Source organism: Rhinichthys klamathensis, unplaced genomic scaffold (assembly GCF_029890125.1).
Source record: "Rhinichthys klamathensis goyatoka isolate OS25496 unplaced genomic scaffold, OSU_Roscu_1.1 h1tg000053l_1, whole genome shotgun sequence".
NCBI classification, from domain to species: Eukaryota; Metazoa; Chordata; class Actinopteri; order Cypriniformes; family Leuciscidae; genus Rhinichthys; species Rhinichthys klamathensis.
Genome location: NW_026606598.1, coordinates 3,509,318 through 3,532,763, shown reverse-complemented (window position 1 = coordinate 3,532,763; position 23,446 = coordinate 3,509,318). Strand labels below are relative to the sequence as shown.

The following is a 23,446-nucleotide window of genomic DNA, read 5'->3' as shown; positions in this document are numbered from 1 at the left end:
TAGCAATAATATGCAATAATATGATCAACATTAAAAACACTGCTGGATATCAGCCTGTATTGATCGCAGATTTAGTCACACAAACAGCGCAAGCGGCTCGTGACAGAATAAAGACCAACTGAATGACACTTTAATTAATGTAAGTAGAAAATCTCAAATGAAGATCACTGAACTCCAGCTTACTTGTCAGTGTTTTCAGATCATCCGCGCTTCTTCAGCAGTGTAGAGAGCGCGCGCGAGCATGGTTGCCAGATACTATTGACAAGACCGGGTAGAAAGCGTGTTATTTTAACAGAAAAGCTCTGACTGGGGATTTAATTATTTAAATCTGGCAACCCGACCGTAAGCATGAACGGTCGTAAACACCGTCTGTAATGTGTTGTTGTCTCCTACAAGGAATTTAAGGTCCGTACGTGAAATTTAAGACCTCCTTATTGGAAATTGCAGATTTTAAGACATTTTCAGACCTTAAAAAGCGAAAATGTTATTTAAGACCTTTTAAGACTTTTTAAGGACCCGCGGGGACCCTGTGTATGTTTTCTAACTAAAAATGTTGCAAGCACCACTGTTGTGGCCCTGCCTGCTCACACGCACACAAACACACACTCACACAAACAGACAGACAACGATGTTACTGGCTCCATAATTGGGCGTCTCTGACAATCCCATGGTGCTGGTCACAGTTTGGCAGCCATGAAGTTGATGTGAGGTTTGGTGAGAGGGAACAGCGGCAGACTCCTTTTGAATTCGGTCATATCCTGAACTAATGATGGCTGAAAACACACACAGAGAGCAAAACAAAGAGTGAACTATATTTTTACATTAATAAAGAAAATGTGAGTGGTGCTTGGCCACAACACTTCCCGTCACAATGCTAAGGTGTTGTTAGTTGTTTATGAATAAAAAAATAAATAAAAATCAAAAATCTCTTCGGCTCACCAAGGCTGCATTTATTTGATCTAACGGCAATATTGTGAAATATTATTACAATATAACAACTATTGTAAGTAAAGTAAAGTTTAAAAAGTAGTTTATTCCTGTGATGACAAAGCTGAATTTTCAGTGTCACATGATCCTTCACAAATCATTCTAATATGCTAATTTGCTCGTCAAGAAACATTTCTTATTATTATCAATGTTGAAAACAGTTGTGCTGCTTAACATATTTGTGGAAACTGTGATTTTTTTTTTCCAGATTCTTTAATGAGCAGAAAGTTCACAACAATCATCTAATATTTGTAAAAAAAATAACGATCATTGGCAAAAGCGTATATTGCATAAACCCACATTGGACCACTAATGTACATATACATCTATGCAGTACCTGAGGAAGTGAGGGGGCAGGAGCCAGATTGACATCATTTTGAGCAGGAAACTCTCCAACCACTGGACCTGCAGGAAACACATGGTCGAAATAAATTAATCTGTCCAGCTGCATCAGTCAGTCCGATTAAAATGTCTCAGCCTCATTGTGTCAGTACTCACAGGAGTCCATCTCTCTAGACAGCACATGCACGGACACCTTGTGTCTTCTGGGGGCATCGATGGCCAACAAGTCCTGGAGAGAATAAACATGATCAAACCACATGACAAGATGATGAATTGGACTTTTGGAGACCTCACGAATAAATTAGCATTTGCAAAGGGAGCTGTTTATTGAAATTCATTGTTTATTCATACACAATTCACAAAATAATTCAAGTATAGATTAGATTTATAGATAATTTCTGCCTTAGATGTGCTTTTTATTTATGAATATATATATGATAACATATTTTTTTTCTTTAAAAAAAGCCTCTAGCTTGACAGCATGTAATGGACAGCATTGGCGTCTTGGTCCTTTTTTTGTGCATTTATTTGCATACTGAATTGCGATTGGTCCATTTATCAGGCATCAACAAAGGTGTTACATTGTGTCCAGATTCTTAACAGACGAAAAAAACAAAACAAGATGTGTGCTGAATGTCGAGGCAATTGCAAAATGAACCTTGATGCAAATGTTCTTTTACACAGAACAAAGTCTGAATTCTAAGCTTACCTTAAGCTTTAACGTTATTATTTTGCTACCTTTAAAGCACTGGAATTTTATTCAGGAAATGCAAATCCAATTATGATGATTTAAAAAAAAAAAAAAAACCATTTGTTTCAGAGTGATAATGTGTTCACTAACCCTGTAAAACTGCATAATGTGTTCCTTAGTCAGTGTCTTCAGGTAAGCAACTTCAATATTATCTAAATCAGGCAAGAAAATCAAGGAAAAACACATTAAAACTTCACAGATACTTCACGCAGAGTACGAGTTCATTTCAACAGCTAAATAACAACTCTCACCCCTGTCAAAGTTATACTGTTGGGAGATGATCTCTCCCCAGTACTTGGCACACTCGGCCGCCAGCTTCTTGGGTTTGTCGAGACGGCGAATGGTCAGTGCCTGGATGTGTTTCTGAAACGCTTCCTCTCCCATCTCCTCCACACTCTTCTCCATGGTCTTGAGGAAGGCCTCCACACGAGACTCCAGGTAGTGAGGAGCTTTTTCAGACTGGATGATGAAACGCAGACCCTGCACCCCATTGGCCCTGCGAGGGCCGCTGAACACAATGTAACCTGGACACAGGCAGAAATACATTATGTTCTTAAGATCAGTTTGATCAATAGGACGACAGGAACAGGCAGGGTTTGTAGAGTTTCATTTACAGAGGTGTTCATCCCATAACCACATCATTAGGTGTACACACATAACTGAGGACATTTCGGATTAGTGTTTGTGTTACCCAGCTGTTCTTTGGTGCGTAGCGTGTTGAAGCATGGCTCAGAGATGATTTGACAGAAGAGCTCCAGCAGCATGTTCTCATGGGTGTTCTGCATGTCCGTCTGATAGTAAATCTCGATTCCACAGTTATTATGAACATCGTTCCTCTGCTGGTAAACATACCAACCACCTGATAACCACAGAGAACTGGACTTAAACACAAGAACCATGACAAACACACACACACACAACAAACACACAAATATCATAGACCTCAAATTACACACCACAGATTCAGGTTTAACACCGAAAGTAAAAAGAAAATGTATTTACAATGCAAATATTTTTCTTAACAGAATTTTATACAAAAAAATAAATAAATCTGAACTGTCAGATAATAATGAATCAAAGTAGTGAAGTTTAGATTTTGTTTTAGATTGTCTGAAGTCCAAACGACCTTTCATTATTAATTCTGTCTATATGAATCTGTATATTGATGTAAACGGTTTAAAAGTTTGGGTCAGTAAGATCATTTTTTTAAATAAATAAATACTTAAAATTCAGCAAAGATGCAGCAAATTGATTAAAACGTTATAACTAAACAAGTTATAATTCTCATTTTAAATAAATGCTTTCTATTAAATCAAAGAAAAATAAATTCATCAGTTTCCACAAAAACATTAAGCAGCACAACCGTTTTCAACTTTGATAAGAAATATTTCTTGAGCAGCAAATCTGTATATTAGAATGATTTCTAAAGCATCATGCGACACATTATGGAATAAATTAGATTCTTTTTTTTTATTAAAACAGTCATTTTAAAATTGTAATAATATTTCAGAATATTACTGTTATACTGTTTTTTTTTTTTTTAATCAAATATATGTTGCCTTGGTGAGCAGAACGGACTTTTCAAAAACATTTAAAAAAAAAAAAATCTTACAGAGACCAGACTTCTGAACAGTAGTGTATATGTAGATACAAAGCTCAGAGTTGGAGAAAAGCTGAAAGAAAGTGTGTGTGTCCAGCTGAGATGTTGCATTTAAGTTTGTGGTGCTAGGCACTTACCGTCAGGCACCTGCACTTCCCTGTAGCGTATCAGCTGACTCGGTAGCAGGGGTTTAGTGTGAGCATGCTCAATGAGAGTGTCCTCCAACATTTGCATCATGCCCAGAGCAGACTAGAGACAACAGACAGACAACACTGCTTATATCACTAACTATAACATGATCATGAAAGCAAAATCCAACATTACACCATGTCAGGTAATGTGCGAGCTACTTCGATGAATCTTCAGTCAGCTCATATACATAGATATACAGGGATTTCAGTCACATTATGTTGTTGTATATTTTATAACAAAAACAAGATGTGTGACCACTCAAACATCCGAGGTTTGGTCTGAATCAGTTTTGTAGCAAATACTAGACACTAGAATACCAAATCATGGGTGGCGAATGGTACGTTTAATTTATTATTAGAGGAATAGTTTCAACCTGTCCGGACACAAACCTCTCTTCCCCCCCGCCTTTTCTCTACCTGTCATCTAGAAGAAATGATTTTTAAAACAAACCTGTTTGGTTATGTTGCCATGCAGCAGGGCTTCAATGTGTAACCGTGACAACAGCTGAGGTATGAACGCCTTCAGACGAGGTAACGTCACATCTGAGAAACACATTCACAGCATGAACACACATGGAGACCACAGCACTCGTATTGACAGGGCAATGAAAGAGTGTCGCACCATCCAGAGAGTCTCTGAGTTCGTCTTTGGTCCAGGCCACCTCGGTCATGAGGAGCCGCAGGTAATACATGGCGTGCTGGTGAGGCTGCTCAGCGCGGAAATTATTCAGAGACCTCATGTACTGAAAAAAATTAATAAAAAAACCTTCTCACACAAGTTTATTTTAGATCACACAGTTACAGATTAAGCACATTTTCTGTTGGTGTTTGGGATCAGTATATGATTACCAGGCCAAGGTGGAATCCACAGATATGTCTATATCATTTCTTTTGGGGAAATTCTTGGTAAAAACATGGTGAAATGTGTTAAAGAGTAGGGCTTCCCCCTAATAGTCGACTAAATGTTAGTCGGTGAGAAGAGGCTAAGTCTACCAAATTTGCAGAAACAAAAAACCTCCACAGGAATTGGCGAAGTCACGCAGTGACAGATAGATAGCTCATTACTATGATTAAGTATTATAAGTAATGTTAATGTATTGTAAGTCAACGTTACATATAATTTTCTTTCTCAGCCCTGAAACTCAAACCATTTTCTGATGCCACCTCTCCAGTAAATATTTATGTAATTAAAGTAACAAACAAATGGCTTAAATGAAAGACTACTAGTACTAGTCAACTAGAAAAGTCTTTAGTCAGGGTCAGCCCTAGTTAAGAGGAGCTGAAAGCACAATGAAATTAGACCAAATAAATTACAAGTAAACTACTGTGGAAATCAGTAGATTCCTTTGAGCGTACAGATTTGTGTTCTGTTCTTTATTCTTAGTATTTTAAGGAGTGTGTGTTTGTGTATGTGTCTCACCGCCTCCTTAATGATATCAAAGCGCTTCTCATCAATCTCAAATGTGGCCATTTTCTCCATGATCTTCTTCAGCAGGATGTGTTGTTTGTCACTATAACCCTTCACTGACAGCTGACGCACAAAGACAACAGCCATGAATATGCATTAGAATGAGTGATAAAAACAGCTCAAGAACAGACTTATCATCATCTTTACAATTTTGAAATGACATTAAAATGGAAGACACAGAGCACAGCACAGATGCAGACTAAAAACAACAAAGTTTCAAGTTAAGGGTTACATCTTCAGACAACCAATGCAGTGCATTCACTGTGATGAATGTGTATACAAACAATAAGGAGTAAGTGAATCACACAGCAAGTGAGGTTAGGAACAGCCCAGCTTTGCCACGTCATCCAAACCTTAGTCACCCAGTTTACCGCTGTTATTAACATCCACCTCGGTTGATCCTATCCAGTGATGGGGAAGCTACAGGTCAAGTAGTTGAAACAGTCAAGTTACCCATTAAGGCAAGACACTACAGGCAAAATGATGGTTTTATGCACTAGTCAATTTTGTGATTTTGGGCTATTTTCCTACCATAACATGTCTTTCAGAACAGTGAAAAGAAAACATCTAAAATACACAATTAAGTGTTTATTTCATTACACTTTCTATTTGCATCTGTAAGTTTCAAACACAATTAATTTATTGGTTTAATTTTAATGTGGTAAGCGGTTAACGCAGAGTATATTTAATAATACTAGGCATGTTATGTCAGTTTAAATGTATGCAAGCACAAAAAAATTCTGAGATATTTTGCAAATAACTCGGACGTTAGTCTGTTCCTTGCACAAACCTATCAAACGTATACAAGAGAATTTAAAGAATGCCACCAGTCATATGGACTAAGGTGCTTTTTGGAGGTCATTTTATTTTTGCAGCTTGACACTTATACATGTAAACTGTCTCTGTTTATTGTCTATTTTTGTTTTGTTCTTTTGGGCATATACCATTACAAACACCTAAACCCAGCACAAAATACAATAACCCTTAACAGTACCCAAGCAGACTGACCAGAGACAGATATTTTGAAGGTATAACATTCCATCACTCTGCAGAAAGCAGAAGAATAGACAAGCGACTGGCACACTCAAAAGCCACAAGCTCCGCCCTTCACCCAATAGACCGCCCCATTCTCCAAAGGGGGAGGGGCTTATCACCATACTTACAAGGATGGCATTCATTCCCGAGGCTATGCCATAGACCAACCCTGCCAGGCGGGCTGCATATGTATACTCTCTCAAATCATCCTTCAACAACCTGAGAAACAGGTAAGTCATGTTGCAGTGCAGCGGGTCTGCATATAGGTAGCGACTACCATGATGGAAGAAAGAAAAAAGGGAGGGGGAAATAGAACAAATGGAGTGATATTTGTATGGAAGGGTCATGACAAAACAAAAAGAAACGGATTGAGAGGGACCACAGACAGAGTATGAATATGCAGCCTCAGCTCCGGCACTAGTCTAAAGCTAGTCTACTGCTACTAATACATACGCAGAAAAAACAACAAGGAAAGAATGAGAAGAGTTTGTTGTTGTGTAAAAGCCACAAACAAAGCTACATTTGGGGTTACTATTACAAAGACAGAAACCACTGGTAGTCACTTGTTTGTACGTGAAGTTGGACCATCTTCCTCACAGGAAGAGCATGTGGCGAGGGGGATATTAGCATACTTACATACATCCCATAGACGGTATTTTGAAGGTCATAGCTCAGGCCGGCTAGCTCGGCTGCATATGCATACTCGTTCAGGGAGTCCTTGAGCAGCTCAAGGTACAAATACGCCATGTTACAATGCAACGGGTCCACGTACGCAAACGGGCTGTGGAAAGAACGTGAGTGATAAACCCTGTCTTTAAAAAGTTCTCTGAAGTATTAATTGTAGTTTCTTAATGGTATAGAGTAGTTAGAGCAGAATTTAACAGGAATAAAAAATAATTGCATTTCAATGACTTTAAAATGAGTATAAAAAGTATAAAGCAAAATAAGCTGACACCACTGCAAGAAAAAAAAAATTAAAACATCAGTAAAACCATTTTTTCATAACATTCAAGTAATTTGGGTGGACCTCATGACACTTGTCAAAAACATGTCTGGATCATATTTCATGTTAAAATCAAATGATATTAATTTTATTATACAACTATATTTTGCATATAAAAAAACAATTAAACCTATTTTTGAAAGATGTCATCCTCTTGACACATAAATGACAATTTAGCACCCTCCCACTAATTGTTGTTACAGTTATGCAAATTTTTAAATAAATAAAAAAGGAAATAAACATCATTGCAAAGTTTTTAATTTATGTTAAACCTACCTGAAAAACTCAAAGTTTAAACAAGCCTTGGGCAGGAAAAACTTGTCATCCTGTTTGAACCAAACTTTGCTCATTGCAGTGTCCTAAAAAAAAGGAACAAAGAAAAGCCAGATGACCCGATGCTTGCAAGTTTGAGAGACCATCAGATATTCTATTAAAGTTGCTCAAAGTGTAACCTGTACAATACGAGTTTCAGCAAAACATACCTTTATCAAGGTGGGGGCAGATGGGGAATCCTTCTCTAGAGGGTAAATCTCAAAGTTTGTTGGGATGAATTCATTCTTCATTGGCAGTTTGAACTTTCCATTGAGGTCTGCGTTTAGCCATTTCTGAAACACAAAAAAGAAACAATGATTTGTATTCTTCAAATTATTGTAATTACAGTAAACCACTTAAAATGAATCTGCTTATTGGTGGTCATAGTAAAGAGGTTAAGAGACTTAGCACAAGGCCAGTCTCCTTTGATCAAGTATATAATGCTCATAGTACATGGATCATCCATTCAACTTTTTGAGTTTCCCATCCAGACCATTTCCCAATAGTCTAAGTTCTGAATTAAAATCAAATGCGTCTAACCTTAATAACCTCATCAGTAATGGCTTCCTGTTTATACTGTGTGCCGTACCACTCCTCAGTCCGGTCTGTCTGTCCTTCAAATGATTTGGAGACCACAGCGACCCTAAAAGAAAGAAGAAAAAAAAAATGAAGCCAGAAGAATTGAAGATCACTGCACCAGACAGGGCATGACAGCATCCATTTCTCATGACTCCCTAGGGGAAAATGGGCAGTGCAATTTTGCTTTTATCAGATCTCTGGCTCTGTAAATAGATTGGGAATTATGGTCATTACATCAATCAAAGGTTCGAGTTTCCCGGAGCTTCTCAATCTGCTGTGCAGGGCTCTAGATCAATGCACCATTTCTGGACAATTTAGAACGCCATGATCGAGAGAACTTTTGGAACAATGACATGCTATTCTGGACTCTCCTGCATCAATCAATTGCATAAGAGAGCCCAGAATAGGTCGTCTAAAAACCTGAATACTCCTTTCCAAAATTAGTCCAAATCACACAAGGTTACCAGCAGGATACTGCAGTCTCAGAGACCATTCCCTCACTGTCTGATGCTTAGTGCACACAAAAACAGCAAGTGCTTTCTCAATCTGGCAAGCTTTAATTTGATTGGTGCTACACATTTTCCAGCACTCAGGGTGCACAGATTTTATCAGCCTTGCAGGAAATAAAAGTGGTGTTTACAAAAGTACTGGGTTGCTACAATGCGCACTTCTGAGAAAAAACTAGACACTGGATTTAGCAAAGTTTGACATTCATGAGCACTTAAACATTCACTTAAAGTAATCAGGATACACAAATGTTCATTTTGATTAAAATGTATGGTAACACTTTAGTTTAGGGTCGAATTATCACTATTAACTAGTTGCTTATTAGCATGCATATAACTAGGATATTGGCTTACGAACTAATGGCTTACAACTACCTTACTAACTATTAATAAGCAGTAATTAGCAATTTATTGAGGCAAAAAAGTCGTAGTTAACAGTTAGTTAATAGTGAGAATTGGACCCTAATCTGAAGTGTGACCAAATTTATTTCTGTCTAAAGGTCATTTCAATTTCCGATAAACCCACAGCTAAATGACACAATAACTGTGGCTGGTCACTTTAAATATGGTTCAGATGGTCTCTCCTGACTAAGTTGGCAGTTCTTGGCCAGAAAAAGCTAGATCAGATTTTATGCCGATAGCCAAAAGTCTGGCTGTGTGAGACTATGGCCTTCTAGTGTTGCAGTACTTTCAGAAAGGTCAGCGGTGTAGTTAATCACCGAGAAATATATGACAAGCAGCAAATCACCAGCTCTGAAGTCAAAGTCTTCGTCTTGATCTGAATAGTTTGGAAATACCAAGACAAAATGAAATACAGGAACCCTACAAGTTCTTCCATCCCCAAAACAACATGAGAGCAGCAATAGTAGGGTTGAGATCTACTTCAAACAGAGAGACAATACTCTTTTAAAGCTGAAAAGGAAATTGAATTTGAAAGCCTTCGTCACATTGGTGAGAATCTGAAGTGGGATTCTTACAAACACAGCAAGAAGATTCAGCTTCAACCACTTCAAAAACAAAGACTACCAATCTGAGCCCAATTTAGCCCTGAGCAGCAATGCATTAAAGAAGCCGATGTTTGCTTTGCACAGGTTCAAATATAAAGCTCCTTCAGTGGGTCTTTGAAGAGAGCGGCCAATGGCTGGACATCTATGTTAAACAAATCTCATCCTGAGGGGACAATAAACCACTTTTAGGTCCATCCACAGGTGCAACACCAATGACATTGTTTCAGTTTAATATTTGGGATTAGTGATTTGAACGAACCCCAAATCCTAAGAGAAATAGTAATATATCCTTAACCATCAATATAAAATAAAAATAATTCAGAGTGCTTTCTTTTATAGGTTATGCACATAAAAGTGTATACATGTAACAAAACAGAAAGAAGTCCTTGTATGTGTGGTCACCTGACATTCTCCGGCCTCAGTTTATCAAGCACCATCTCGATGAGGTCTGGCCTGAACTCCTCCAGTAAGTATTCTGCAGCTAGGATTTCCTCCAGCGGATAGTACTGACACACAGAAAGGTGATTTCAGCATCATACACAGAAACTGGGTATATGTTGTGCTCTCAATGAATATCTGATCTTTTCATAACCAATTGTTACGTTTTTTTATAGATTTATTTTAAATATTTGATATACGAGCACTGCATCCCACAATACAATGCACACAATGTTAAATATCAAATGTGACAAATGATCAAGAAGCAATAACAACAGTTATTAACATCCTTCTTGAAGAAAAGATTACATCAAATTAGTGCTTAAAAATAAAAATTCAAAATAGCTATTGTCTTTTTTTCTCAAGGCAAATGTTCAAAAAAGGCATTTTTGAAATAGACAGAATACAGTATACTGTATTGTATTACACCAGTCTCCCATACTAAACATAAAATATTTAACACCAGCTATGATTAATACAGAGCAGCACCCTGATGACACAAGCACCTGTAACCATGGTGACAACCTTTTAAAGTATTTTTAATGAGAGAGACACCTACATGCAGTAGTCCAGCCACTTTAGACGTGTATCCACGAGGACGTTCCTTATCCTTGAATCTGAAAGCCACAGTGTTCAAATCCTGCAAAAACCAAAATGTAGAGACAAATCAGTGATGTCCCAACCATCAAGTTTCATGGTTCCACTGTCATCAGCAGCAGCATGTGAAGACTCACCTGGTTTTTGTCAAAAAGGTTTGGAAACACATTAATTGATAATGAATTTTAAATTATTGGGTGAACTAGCCCTTCAGTTTTATTTTTTCCCAAATTCCATATTTTCCATTTTATTTTGTCTGGATTCTATTATTGATGATTTAATTATTCTCAAATAGCCAGAAAGGATGGCTAATCAATTGAATTCATAAAAGTTTATATGAATAATTAAATATTTTAACAATAATAGGTCCCCCTATGAATATTTCCCCCAGAAATTCTGCATTGTAAATTTTTTTCTGGATTCTGTATTTTTTGATGCAATGATCAAATGAATGCATAAAACAATTTAATCTTTTAATTTTTTTTGCAAACAGTGCTGCACAAAAGAGGTCTTACAGTTTTAAAGGGGTCATATAATGGTACATGCACTTTTTCAAGTTGATTGTACTGAAATGTGTGTTGGCAGTGCCTGTACACAACCATCATATAATGATAAAAATCCATCCAGTGTTTTTGTTTTAATCTCCTTATATGTTTTCCCCTGTCTCAAATCGAGCGGTTCGACCGTGTGACGTCACACGGTCGGACGCCCCTCCCGCGATTGTTGATTGACAGCCGGGTTTCAACACAGACCCGCCCTCGCTCGTGAGCCAGCTGTCAATCATAGTCTGCGCGGACCGGCGCGGTCATTGTTGATATGCTGGAGCACTGTCTATGAGCAGAATGGCGTCTAAGCGATTGTGGTGTTCTGTTCTTGGGTGCAATAATGAACACAGCAGTCATTTTGATGTTCCTAAATCCGAACCGCTGAAGGACGCAGTGGCTGAGTTTTGTTTTCGAAGGGAATATTCCCCACGAGCAACGTCAATGCTCTCATGTTTGCGTGAATCATTTCACACACCAGACTGCTTTATAAACTAGGGTCAGTATAAAGCTGGTTTTGCTAAGAAGCTGCACATGAAAAAAGGATCGGTACCAGATATTCGTGTTCCTGCTGAACCTCTAGAACAACTGAAGTGAGTGTAACGTTTTATTAACCTTTATATTAATATTTATATCTTTGCAAATCGCTAGCTGCATGCTTCACGATGAATGCGTCTAAGGTTTACACTCAGGGTACATTACGGCATATAATTCATAATCCCACGTTAATAATGAACAACGCGTTATGGTTATTGTGTTACAAACGTGTACACACAGAACAGAGGGGCGGGGTGAGCAAAGCTCATTATCATTTAAAGGCATATGCACTGAAACGGTGTGCTGAAAACAGAGCTGTTTTTGACCAGATAAAATAACTGTTTTCTTACAATACTAATGAGAATTTTTAATTAAAGTATATTACAAACCTTTAATTTAGACCCTAAAGAATAATATTAGCTTGTACAAAAATGGCATTATATGACCCCTTTAATTAAAACAGGCGAATTGTGTGATATTCCTAAGAGATTCATGTTTTAATAAACTGAATTCTTATTGTAAAGACTATAAGTACATTCCATTGCACAATAGTAATATATTTGTAATAATTTCTTCCATTTCTTTTGACAATAGTTTTATCAAATGAAATGGTGAAATGTACAGACCTATTTTTTATTTATTCATTATTATTTATTTATTTATTTTTAAGTGACATTTCATGTTACACACTAAATTTGGTTTTCATGACTGAATTCCACGATTCCGTCGGCTTTTTCTACATCATGGAAATCGTAGGGCCCTACTTTAACAAGAATGTTCATACCTTGCACTCCTGAAAGACCCACTCTTGAGGGCCCTCCGTCCGCAGCTTCTGAATGTACTGGAACATGTGGAAGATGATATCCTCGACATGCACTAGAGACAGAAAATACAGCATAAACAATCAAAAACATACTGACCAGCACAAATAGACAAACACACTCTAGGTCCTTACACAGCCCCTCTTCTGTCAAATCCACATTAATTATAAAGAACATGAATCCTCTGGCTCCTTCTTTCTGGCCTCCGACTAGCGTGTTCACCCATCCTGAAGAGAGACAGAGTGCATCCATGAACAACATACAGCAGAGAACGAAAATATATGGATCCAAGCTAGTGTTTTACAAGTCCAGTGCTGTGCTAGATTTTTAAGTCACATCATTTTTTGTCTGTTTTATCATTTAGGCACTTAAAGCTAAATCTATCTTTCCTGACAAACCTTTAGATTTGAGCTCAGACAGAAGACTCCCTGGACCCTCATGTCCGATCAGATGGCCCAGATAATGACCAGGATTTGATTTGTAGTACTTCTGCAGGTCGGGGATGGGGAAGGTCACGTACAAGTTTCTAATGTCCTTGATAGGCACGACTTTATAAAATTGCTGTGGGGGAAGAGAGAAGGAATGAAGATGAGTCAGACGCCAAGTAAACAGTAGCAGTGGCAGCACAACTGTTTTCAACACTGATAATAATAAGAAATGTTTCTTGAGCACCAAATTCAGCGCATTAGAATGATTTCTGAAAGGATCATGTGACACTGAAGATTGGAGTAATGATGCTAAAAATTAAGCTTTGATCACAACATTAAAACAGAAAACAGTTCTTTTAAATTGCAATGATATTTTACAATATAACTGATTTACTGTATTTCCGATCAAATAAATGTAAGCGTAAGAACCGCCTTTTAAAAAACATTAAATATTATTAACCCAACACTTTTGAACAGTACTGTATAATATTACAGTATAGCATTTCCTTTAGATGGCCCTCTCAAGGAGCAGGTTTAGGGTGTATTGTGCACAATTAGGGCTTAGATCTCACCCTCAGGTGTTCCTCCTGGAAAGGGTGTGTTGGGAATTCTGGGATGGGGACATTCTTGTTCTCTACCTCTCCAAAAAGTTTCACCACCATAGATGTCAAATCATCCAGCGTCTCTGTCAAAAATGTGTCAGACACAATGTTAAACCCAGAATGAAAGCACTTCATCTCTGCACCCTTCAGAATGCGTTTCAGTCTGTGCGAAAACAAACTATGAATCATTCAACAGAATGACAAAGAACAAGGAAGATCTAATGAAAGATTCAGCATCAGACTGAGACCGAACTGAGAAATCTGCTGTGCACTGCATGGAGATCACTGATCATTGCCTTTACTGTCAGCTACATTTATGTACGAAACTTGAGGATTCAGATTTTTTTTATTTTTATTAAACAGTGCATGTGAACATCTGGCATTTTGAAATGAGGAAAAATGTTCTTCACCCACTAGTGAGTTAAAAATGTAAGAAAATGATTCCAGGGATTTGTGGCTGGTGACTGACCTCTGCCCAGCACACACAATCCCATCAGATTGGAGGAGTAGAAGGTGGAGTGAAACTTGAGCAGCTCCTCACGGATATCGATGCCCTGTTGAGATGGCCTTGTCTCAAGAGTTAACTTATTGCCTAAACAAAAGAGACATTCCCAAAAAAACACTAATTAGTGGAAACAAACCTGCATGGACAAGCAAGTAATTAAAAAAAGTCAATAGCCATTTGATAGTTTGTACCAAGGGATGAAGGCAACTTTGAATTCACACAAACAGCTGCAGAGTGTGCAGACCTGCCAGAATCAAAATTGTGTATTTATGAGCTACTGCTGTACCATTAAGATCAGTGGTAGATGGTATTTAATTTAGGATGAGCAGGCATTCTAATACTGGGGACATTTTATTGGACCAAAAAATGCATTACATCAATAAATTGATTTCAATAGGTTTGATATTATGGTCTTTTAACAACACAGAAACGCTGATTTAATTACCAATACACATTTGTTTGCAAGCATTCATTTTATCAAATAAACATTTTTCTATGAGTGGTGCTGGTTAATGCGAGGGTAAAGGACAGAACAAACCACTTTTTTTAAGAGCAAGCAAGCCTTATATAACTCAAGGCCGCCACCATCTGGCTATTCTGGGCACAGATAAATCTTCTCAGAGTAGATTATGCTAAATCAATTTAGACATTATCCTCCAGATTTCTATTGTCCTTCACTGAGAATGAAGTATAGACAGCTTTTACAGTACCCAATGGGGGGGGGGAAAGGCATGTTTCAAATGATCTTAGGACTGAAAGGACAATATCTACATGAAAGATGCCATCAAATTAGAAGTGCAGTATTTCCATACCAGTGCCAAACTTGCTAAAAGGGTGTTTGGGGTTCCCAGTGGCTTTCTCCAACTGAAACAGCCTCCATGCATCATTCATGAGGTTCTTCTCATGTTCTGAATCCACTGCGTTCACCTCTCGGTCCTTACAGCTCTCATCAAACAGAGGACAGAGGAAGAACTGGGAAAACCTGGGATGACAAAGTCAAACGCCATTTGATGCACTGCTTGATAAAGTTCTCTTACACAGTCAATGTCAGCTTGCAGCTGCAGAACACTCCATGTTCCTGTTAAAAATCATTTGAATAAATAGAATCTGATCTTAAAAGACATGAATGGCAACTGCCATGCAAATAAACATACTTAGTGACTGAGATTAGGGCCCTGTGCCAAAGTGCACATAAAGTGTGTCATTGTAGTCTTGTGGACTTTCAATAATGTAAGGCAGGGGTCAGCAACAGGCGGCCCGCAGCCACATTATTTTGATAGCGGCTGTTTCTGAAATAGATCTGTCATGACAGCAACAGTTACTCACAATCACTTGTCGTCTTCAGTGATTTTGCCTTCAAAATAAAAGTACGAGAACGTTTTTGCAGCAATGTTTTATTTTGAGAAGAATGGAGAGCTTTTAATTTTAAAAGTTCTGAATTACATTCAAAAGAGTCTGTGGATCGCTTCGTTGCAGAAAAGACACACCAGCTTTGCATTCACAAAACTAGGTAGGATGAACGCATAATTGTCTTTCCATTCTTTTTGTATGCCCCATTTTCTTTGTCAACTTTCCTCTTTAGACTCTGATGTGCCATTTTCTCTCACTAGCTAGCTTAAACATCCCTCTGCAGTCTGCACACGACGTAATAGCGTACCTCCAGCAGGCAAACAATTTAAAAAAAAATGCAGTTTAGTACGTGAGGATGCCATGGAATAATTCTAAGTGTAAAAGTAGGCTACGTCAAATAATTATTACAATAAGTTAGGCTCCATTGTGTAACAAGCAAATTAAAATGACGCACATTTATTATTCACAATATGGAAAGAGAGGGGGAAAAAAGCCGTTTGTTCGTTAAGAGCATGACTCAAACATGCCATTAATGGGCTTATTCAAGTCCAAGTCCTATTTTTTTGTTTTGTTATTTTTATCCATTCCGCATCTGCCACATATGTGTGTTTTGGCAAGGCGGTCTGTGTTGCAAGTTGGTGAATGAAGATACTTGCCAGGTTACGTGTCACTACTGCTTTATTAATTTATCCAGTGTAAAACCTGGACACCGCCACCAAATGTAGCTTTTTGTTAATGACTGTCCTACTACAGGATTTAACAGAGTAACAGCTCACTAGCAATTACAAAAGACACTGTAACAGCCTGTCACAGGCAATTTTAGTTGCATTTATCAATTCATTTCTTAAATTATCCTTTGACTATGTTCTGGCCCGCCATATAGTGGCAAAATCTTTTTTGGCCCGATGCCAAACTTACTTAGCGACCCCGGTTGTAATGTTGTCCAAATTTTAAGACATTTTAAGACAAATGTTGGCTGTGCCATTTGTCATTTTAGATTTCAGAAGGGTGTTCGCAAGCACCTTCTTTGCGGCCGATATGCGCCCTCGATGCACACTTTTAGCACCACAGTAGACTTCTACCCGACTGTCAAAACAGTATTACGTCACGAAAGTGTGGACTCAAAAGAAAATCGCGAGGGCTTTGGGTTCCATTTGGGACAGGGCCTTTGACCGCTGAAAGTTACATGCTGATCTGCATTTTTGAAATATGTATCAAAGAAAAACACCTAAATTATGGCACAGGCAAAATATAGATTTCAAATCAATAAAAATAATGCAAGATAAAGTATAACAGCCTTTAAGACTTACCATAACGCCACTGTATTCTGGTGAGCCGAACATATTAAAATGAACAAATGGCAAGTTTAAGGGTGCCTACAAACTACCGTTTAAAATACGCCAAAGCACTATGAGAATCCCCTGACTTCAGGGATGGTGCATTGCAAAGAAAACATGCAAACATTTGGCAAAAAAATGACATTCCATCATGCAAACAACTACTGTTGCAAAAGGGTTCAGTGCTTTCAGTGCATGCCTGATTGAATTCAAAAGAATTTGGCTCTTTTTACACCCTCAAAACGTATCTTACACAATCCTACTTGCCAAACACTCCACCAGTGCTTTAAGTGTCTGATCTGATTGCATTTGAAATGTTTGTGAAATTCTTTTAATACAATTCTGAGTCATGACTCAGTTTTTAGAGATTAATCATGAATCATTTAAAGGGGTCATATGACGGTTCTAAAAAGAACATTATTTTATGTATTTTAATGCAATGCGTTTATGCGGTTTTAGGTTAAAAAAAGTAATTATTTTACACATACCGTTCATTATTTTTGCTCCTCTATGCCCCACCTTTCTCAAAAGCGTAGATTTTTACAAAGCTAATCTTTCTGAAAAGCGTGGTGTGCTCTGATTGGCCAGCGATCCAGTGCATTGTGATTGACCCGAATACCTAAAGGCTGATTTATACTTCTGCGTCGGACCTACACCAGTGCCTCTACGCTATACTACGCGTTGGTTTTCATTTATACTTCTGCGTCGTTGTCCGCGTTGACGCGCAAACAATTACACATGCAGAGGGAGCATGTGAAACCCGAAGGAGCAGTTCTGACAGGCCAATCACAGCATTTGCGTCCGCGTAGAATCGACACGTTGTTAAATTTTTGGAGAGGTGCACGTCAGGGTATGCCCGAAGGGTACGGGTGCTACACACAGCCTAAGACGAAGCTACGGCAGGAGGTCGACGCAGAAGTATAAATTGGGCTTTACACGTGTGACGGTAATGTAACGCCCCTTACCATATTGGGAACATCAGCTTCCAAAGCAATAATGACAGGTGATAATGTCAGTACTACAGCTATCAATTTCGAGCCCGAATCTGATCCGGAAAATGCAGATGACCAAGCTGATCGATCAACTTTGCCAGCACGACTGGACCAGAACATATCAGATTGGTAAGGTTTTATTTCATGGGGACATAATTGCTAATTATTTTTACTATTAAAATTACTAATAATGTCTTTTTATGCTTTGCGCCACACTATGGGGGGGGAGAACACTATGTAAACATAAAACCATGTCTGCATTTGTGATCGTAGAAACGACAAACGAGCGCTACTCTATACTGCTCAAAACTCGCATTTGAGTAGTCGGTAGCAAATTCTTAAAATATGAAAACATACTTACAGGCTGTGTCTGTGATTCAGAAGCGCTAGACTGTACTTGCAAATATGGAATTGCCCCACTTTTTAGAATCAGCTTTGTGCACAGCCGGCCTTTACTCTTCCAGGTTCTGGAAACAGTCCTCCGAAAAATGCACAGCACACAGTCGAATACTTTGGTTGTACTGTTCTGGAACAGTGTTGTAAATAAAGCTTAACAACTGTTTTCTAATTGTGTCCTCTTTTGGAAGGCCAAACAAAGTAGTTTGGATTTCGCAACAAAAAAACACAGCGTCTCCACGACATGGCGGCAACAATAACAGCGAGAATAAAAGTTACGCCTTCTTTCTTTGCGTATAAATTTGGGCGGTGTTAAGAAACTCTGCCCCCACATACTGACGTAGATTTGTGGGGACGAGTTTGAACGAAGCGTTTTCGGAAGGCGTGGCTGAGCCTTAACTTTTACAAAAATATCCCTTTGCGTTTGAGACTTTGAGCTTTGTAACTGCAGATCTTATACATGCACAAACCGCTACATAACACACTTAAGAAAAAGGAAAACAAGTAATCGCATCATCATATGACCCCTTTAAATGTTTCAATGAGCAGGTGGTGCTCTGGGTCACATGAGCAGATGGGCTCCGAGGGGAAACTCTGCTCTCTATATCCCAGCAACCCGATTCCTCCTGGACATGTAACTCCACACCGCTAGACACTGTGACACCTGAAGGTCTGAACTCTGTTCACCCTTTCACAAGTTCAAACAGCGCACACATTGCTCTTCAGCATCTAAAACAGACCAGCATTACAGATGCTTTTTTAATAAGTCACCAATTGCTCTTTTTTTTTTTGGATTAATTTACCTGTCCAATGCCCCTTGCAGATGCTCATGGGATACATCAAAGTAGTAATTTGTGTGCTCTCCACTGGTGAAGGCGTTGGAGCTGCCGGCATGCTCGCTCAAAAACTGGCTGTACTCGTTCTCTTTGGGGTACTTCTCAGTGCCCAGAAACAGCATGTGCTCACAGAAGTGGGCCAGTCCTGAAATGTTCTCAGGATCTGACAAAGAACCTGCAGGGCAGTTAGAAGAGAAAACCAGGATATTAGGAAGTGCAAGAAAACACTGCTTGCTTACACTCTGACACAAAAAGAGACAATCTTGAGCGTTTGACAAACTTGTCAATCGAGTTGACTTTTTCACTGGAAGACAACAAGTTCAGGCAGTCAAGAACTTCACGCTTGCTTAAATTTAAACCCATATATTTACACAAAGATCTGCATGAAGGTAAGCTACAATGTTAAAGGCATTGGAAAGCATAGACAACTGGCTGCGTCATAATATACTGTCAGAGAGGTTTCAAAGTCTTTAGCCATCGTTCAGACATTCAGCACGAATCAGATTCAAATCCACTTTGTTACCAGTCTGAACAGCAAAAAATAAAACAAAACAGAAAAAGCATAAAATACATGAACACAAATGTGTAAATTGTAAGTAAAAACACTTTTTAAAATTGTTGCATTAAATTCAATAGGACAATGTTGAATAATTGTATGAATCATTTAATCCAGATTCATGTTGACTCAAATCAGACTGTTGAACAAATTAATGAAAATAGCAGAATGATTGTGCAAATCACTCATAAAACATTAGGGCTATCCGTTACACTAAAATAAAACCAATTTACACAGGAACTGATGTATGAATGACTTAAATTCATTCTGCTTGATTTTAATGATTGAGGGCCTCTGACAAACCCGTCATTGCGCAAATGATCGGAGACTTTAGTCTATTTTTCAGAACTGAAAACTAATCGGAATAGTGTGCAGCTCGAACAAAGCCTCGAAAAAAAACTCTCTCAATGCATTCAATTGTGATTTTGGCCTTTTTTACAAAAGGCTCTTTTACAGTGTAATGAGGGAGTATTAAAGATAAGCAATGACATCTTTTTATCTGACCTACATCTTTACCTACAAATTGCAACACCATTTCATGCAAAGGACGGTTGTGTACATACTCTTGAACTATAAAGTGCTTTGATTGTTAAAAGCTGCACTTCCTGGCATCAGTTAACCCCACCCATTAGTCTGTGTTGACACACTGGGCAGCACTTCAGCTCGAATTCAAATAAAATGTTAAATTATTTTTTTCTCTCTTAAATAAAGCACTGAAAAGATTTAACTTGACACAAAAAAGGCTTCAATTACTTTTAAAGAGTGGCCTGTTCAGAAACAAAATTATTCAAAACTCTTGTGGGCTTTGAGTGTCTCTCCGCAACTTAAACCAGGACAAGGGCAGCCGCCAAGGTCCGGACTCTTAAAAATGGCTTTTTGAGGAAGGGAAAGCTACAGAGAAACAGATAGAGGCAACTCAATCAATTCTGTTAAATAGTTATTGATGGCCAATAATGAAGATTTGAGGCCAAGATGTCCTCGAGGTTAGTAATAAATAATCTGTGTTAAAATAGAACGGAGCAGAAAGCAAGTTGAGTGATGTGTCAAGCAGATATGTGCAGAATGAAGCAAAGAAATTCCCATTTACCTATGTGGACATCCAGTGCGGCTGACGATTTGTCAGTGGTGGGGTCACTGATGAGTATGGCTTTCAGCCCATTAGTAAAATCAAGTCCTCGATACTCCCGTTTGTCTTCTGGAGAACGAATGATATCACTCACCACCCTCTTGACAGCCGGATCACTCATTCTGACGGACAGAGTCGAGACACACCTGGATATGAAAAAGACATTTATTCAGAGTTAAGAAGTCAGGCATTATCAAACAAAGTCAAAGGCAAAACACACTCCATGTGACAAGTAAATTTCAGCTCCACAACAAAAAAACAGCCCGCCATGGGCCCCCCAAAAAAACACTATCAGACAGACAAATATAAAATATGGATTAAAACGTCATGTTTAGTAATTTAGTTTCAGTAGTATTTTAATTCTTTAGTTTAAACGTTACCCTTTCATTTAAATGAGGTTTAGACCATTAATTTAGCTTAAATTAAAACATAGTGCTTTATGATTAGTTTAGTATATTTAGTTTACTGAGAAACTCCATTAGTTTAACAGTTAGTACTTTAACCCACGGTTTCACAGACCAGGCGTAAGCCTAGTCCTAGACTAAAACGCATGTTTGAGCTGTTTTAACTGAAAACTTGCACTGACATTACCTTAAAATATATCAGTGCCTTTGTTTTGTCTCGAGATGCACACCAGCAATGTTTGTTTTTCTAAGTCACATTTATAAAAGTAACTTAATTGTCCTAATCGAACTAAAACCTAATCCTGGCTTAAACTAAGCCCTGTCTGTAAAACCAGGCCTAAGTGTCAATTTAGTCCATTAGTTTATTTGAAACGCAAGTTCAGGTTTAGTTTGAGATTAAGTTGAGGGGTTTAGTTGATATTAAGTTTTGTACATTAGTGTAGTTTATTGATTTAGTTATGTGTAGGTTTAGTTTCCGTGTAAGTTTAGTCTAGTTTAAACAGTCCAGTCGGCTTTAAGCGTTTTCGTCTTTTTAAAAAAAATATTGACTAACAGCTGAGTTATATAAAACAACAATGACAAATTCTTAAAAATCAAACATCTTCAGAATAAAAACAAAACAAAACAATATTTGTGAGACTGTGTCACGAGCAAATGCTATCGCGCGCGAGAGCAACACACGAGCCCGACGCCAGCGAACCGGGCCGCTCGTTGAACGAACTAAAAAACAAAGCAGAAATTTGACACTTACCTAATACTTCGAATGAAAACTGTGGATAAGATCATAAAATCGGAAGATAACTCGCTGTAAGGGCCCACCGGTTAACACATTTCTGCATACTTCAGTGCTGGATATCAAAACTCTGCTTAAGACGTCAGGACGCCATGTTCTGCAGACGTAACCAATCAATCTCAGAGCATCTAAAGCAGATTTTTACGTACCTTTCATTAATATACGATAATACAAAATACGTGCAATATATACGCAAATAGAACAAGTATTTGTATCAAATATATATGTTTAAAATACCCTCTGTTTTCCCGAAGTAGTTGGAATTGCTTAGTCACGCCTTGTCTACGATTGACGTTACGAAACAGACCACACCCACATCCAGGTTTAGTGGAGAGCACGTTGAGTATTTAAAGAGACACATGATTTAAAGGGATAGTTCACAGAAAAATTAAAAACTGTCATCATTTACAAGTTGTTCCAAACCTGTATGAGTTTCTTTCTACTGTTGAACACCAAAGAACATATTTTGAAGAATGTCAGTAACCAAACAGTTGATGGGTCCCACTCCCATTGTGTTATTATTAGATAGTCTTTGTTGACTTCCATAGTAGGAAAAAAATACTATGGAAGTCAATGGGTGCCATCAACTGTGGTTACCAACATTGTTAAATATCTTCTTTTGTGTTCAGCAGAAGAAAGAAACTCATACATGTTTGGAACAACTTGAGGGTGAGTAAATGATGACAATATTTTCATTTTTGGGTGAAGTATATCCATTTAAATGATCGTTTCTAGGTTTCCAGAATATTTAGTAGTAACTGGAAAAGATGTGGAATTAGAGAAAGACCACAGAAATTGGACTTTGGGGAAGTTTTATCATAGTGAAAGGCTTAGTGTTATTTTTTATTATTATTATTTTATTACTGAATGAACATTATCATTATACATGAATTTTCGTTCAAATGCAAATAGAGAACATCATTATGCATACAAAAATAAAACAGAACAAAACTAAAAATAAATAAATAAAAAGCCTGGGGTTGGGGGGCACTTAAAAAAAAAAAATAGAATAAGAGTACAATCGGGTAATTATAAATTAGGAAATGAGGAAAATATTCAACTGGTCTAAATTAGGAGCTGATTAGTGGTGAACTTAAACATTTATGCACAAATTGCTTGTTTTACAATATGAAAATACGTTGCTATAACCGCTGTTTATCAATATGGAAAATTAATGTTTTAAAGTTTCAAGAATATGTGTGAAATGTATACTTATTGGCTGCTTTAACAATCATGCATCTAAATTTCAATGCTCAAGACCGTCCACTGAGTGGCTCGCCGTGATCGTATAGTGGTTAGTACTCTGCGTTGTGGCCGCAGCAACCCCGGTTCGAATCCGGGTCACGGCATTGTTTTTGTTAGATAAAATCCCGAAGACATTATTATTACAGATTCTGAGTGTTCC

At 38.0% G+C, this 23,446-nt stretch overlaps 1 protein-coding gene and 1 non-coding gene across 4 annotated transcripts; one reads left to right on the top strand and one right to left on the bottom strand.

The window, feature by feature from the left end:
- Positions 1-535: 535 nt before the first annotated feature.
- ide (insulin-degrading enzyme) lies at positions 536-22,357 on the bottom strand. 3 transcript variants are annotated; one of them, XM_056248210.1, is made up of 26 exons: positions 22,279-22,349; positions 22,000-22,138; positions 20,806-20,990; positions 19,130-19,337; positions 15,064-15,233; positions 14,216-14,338; positions 13,717-13,829; positions 13,115-13,277; positions 12,851-12,943; positions 12,680-12,771; positions 10,779-10,859; positions 10,184-10,287; positions 8,230-8,332; positions 7,860-7,982; positions 7,654-7,736; positions 7,011-7,155; positions 5,292-5,402; positions 4,494-4,614; positions 4,323-4,414; positions 3,818-3,929; positions 2,772-2,939; positions 2,332-2,604; positions 2,171-2,232; positions 1,486-1,558; positions 1,325-1,392; positions 536-773 (listed from the first exon to the last, which is right to left on the bottom strand). In XM_056248210.1, exons 2-26 carry the CDS (start codon positions 22,032-22,034, stop codon positions 678-680), a joined length of 2,997 nt encoding a protein of 998 aa, XP_056104185.1. In that variant the 5' UTR covers positions 22,035-22,138; positions 22,279-22,349; the 3' UTR covers positions 536-677. The 3 variants fall into 3 exon arrangements, with proteins under 3 accessions (XP_056104185.1, XP_056104186.1, XP_056104184.1); XM_056248211.1 differs by lacking the exon at positions 22,000-22,138 and having other exon boundaries at positions 22,279-22,357; XM_056248209.1 differs by lacking the exons at positions 7,011-7,155; positions 22,279-22,349 and adding an exon at positions 6,503-6,647 and having other exon boundaries at positions 22,000-22,233.
- Positions 22,358-23,318: 961 nt separating this feature from the next.
- trnah-gug (transfer RNA histidin (anticodon GUG)) lies at positions 23,319-23,390 on the top strand. Its single transcript has one exon. It is a non-coding gene; the product is annotated as a tRNA-His (tRNA).
- Positions 23,391-23,446: the final 56 nt, after the last annotated feature.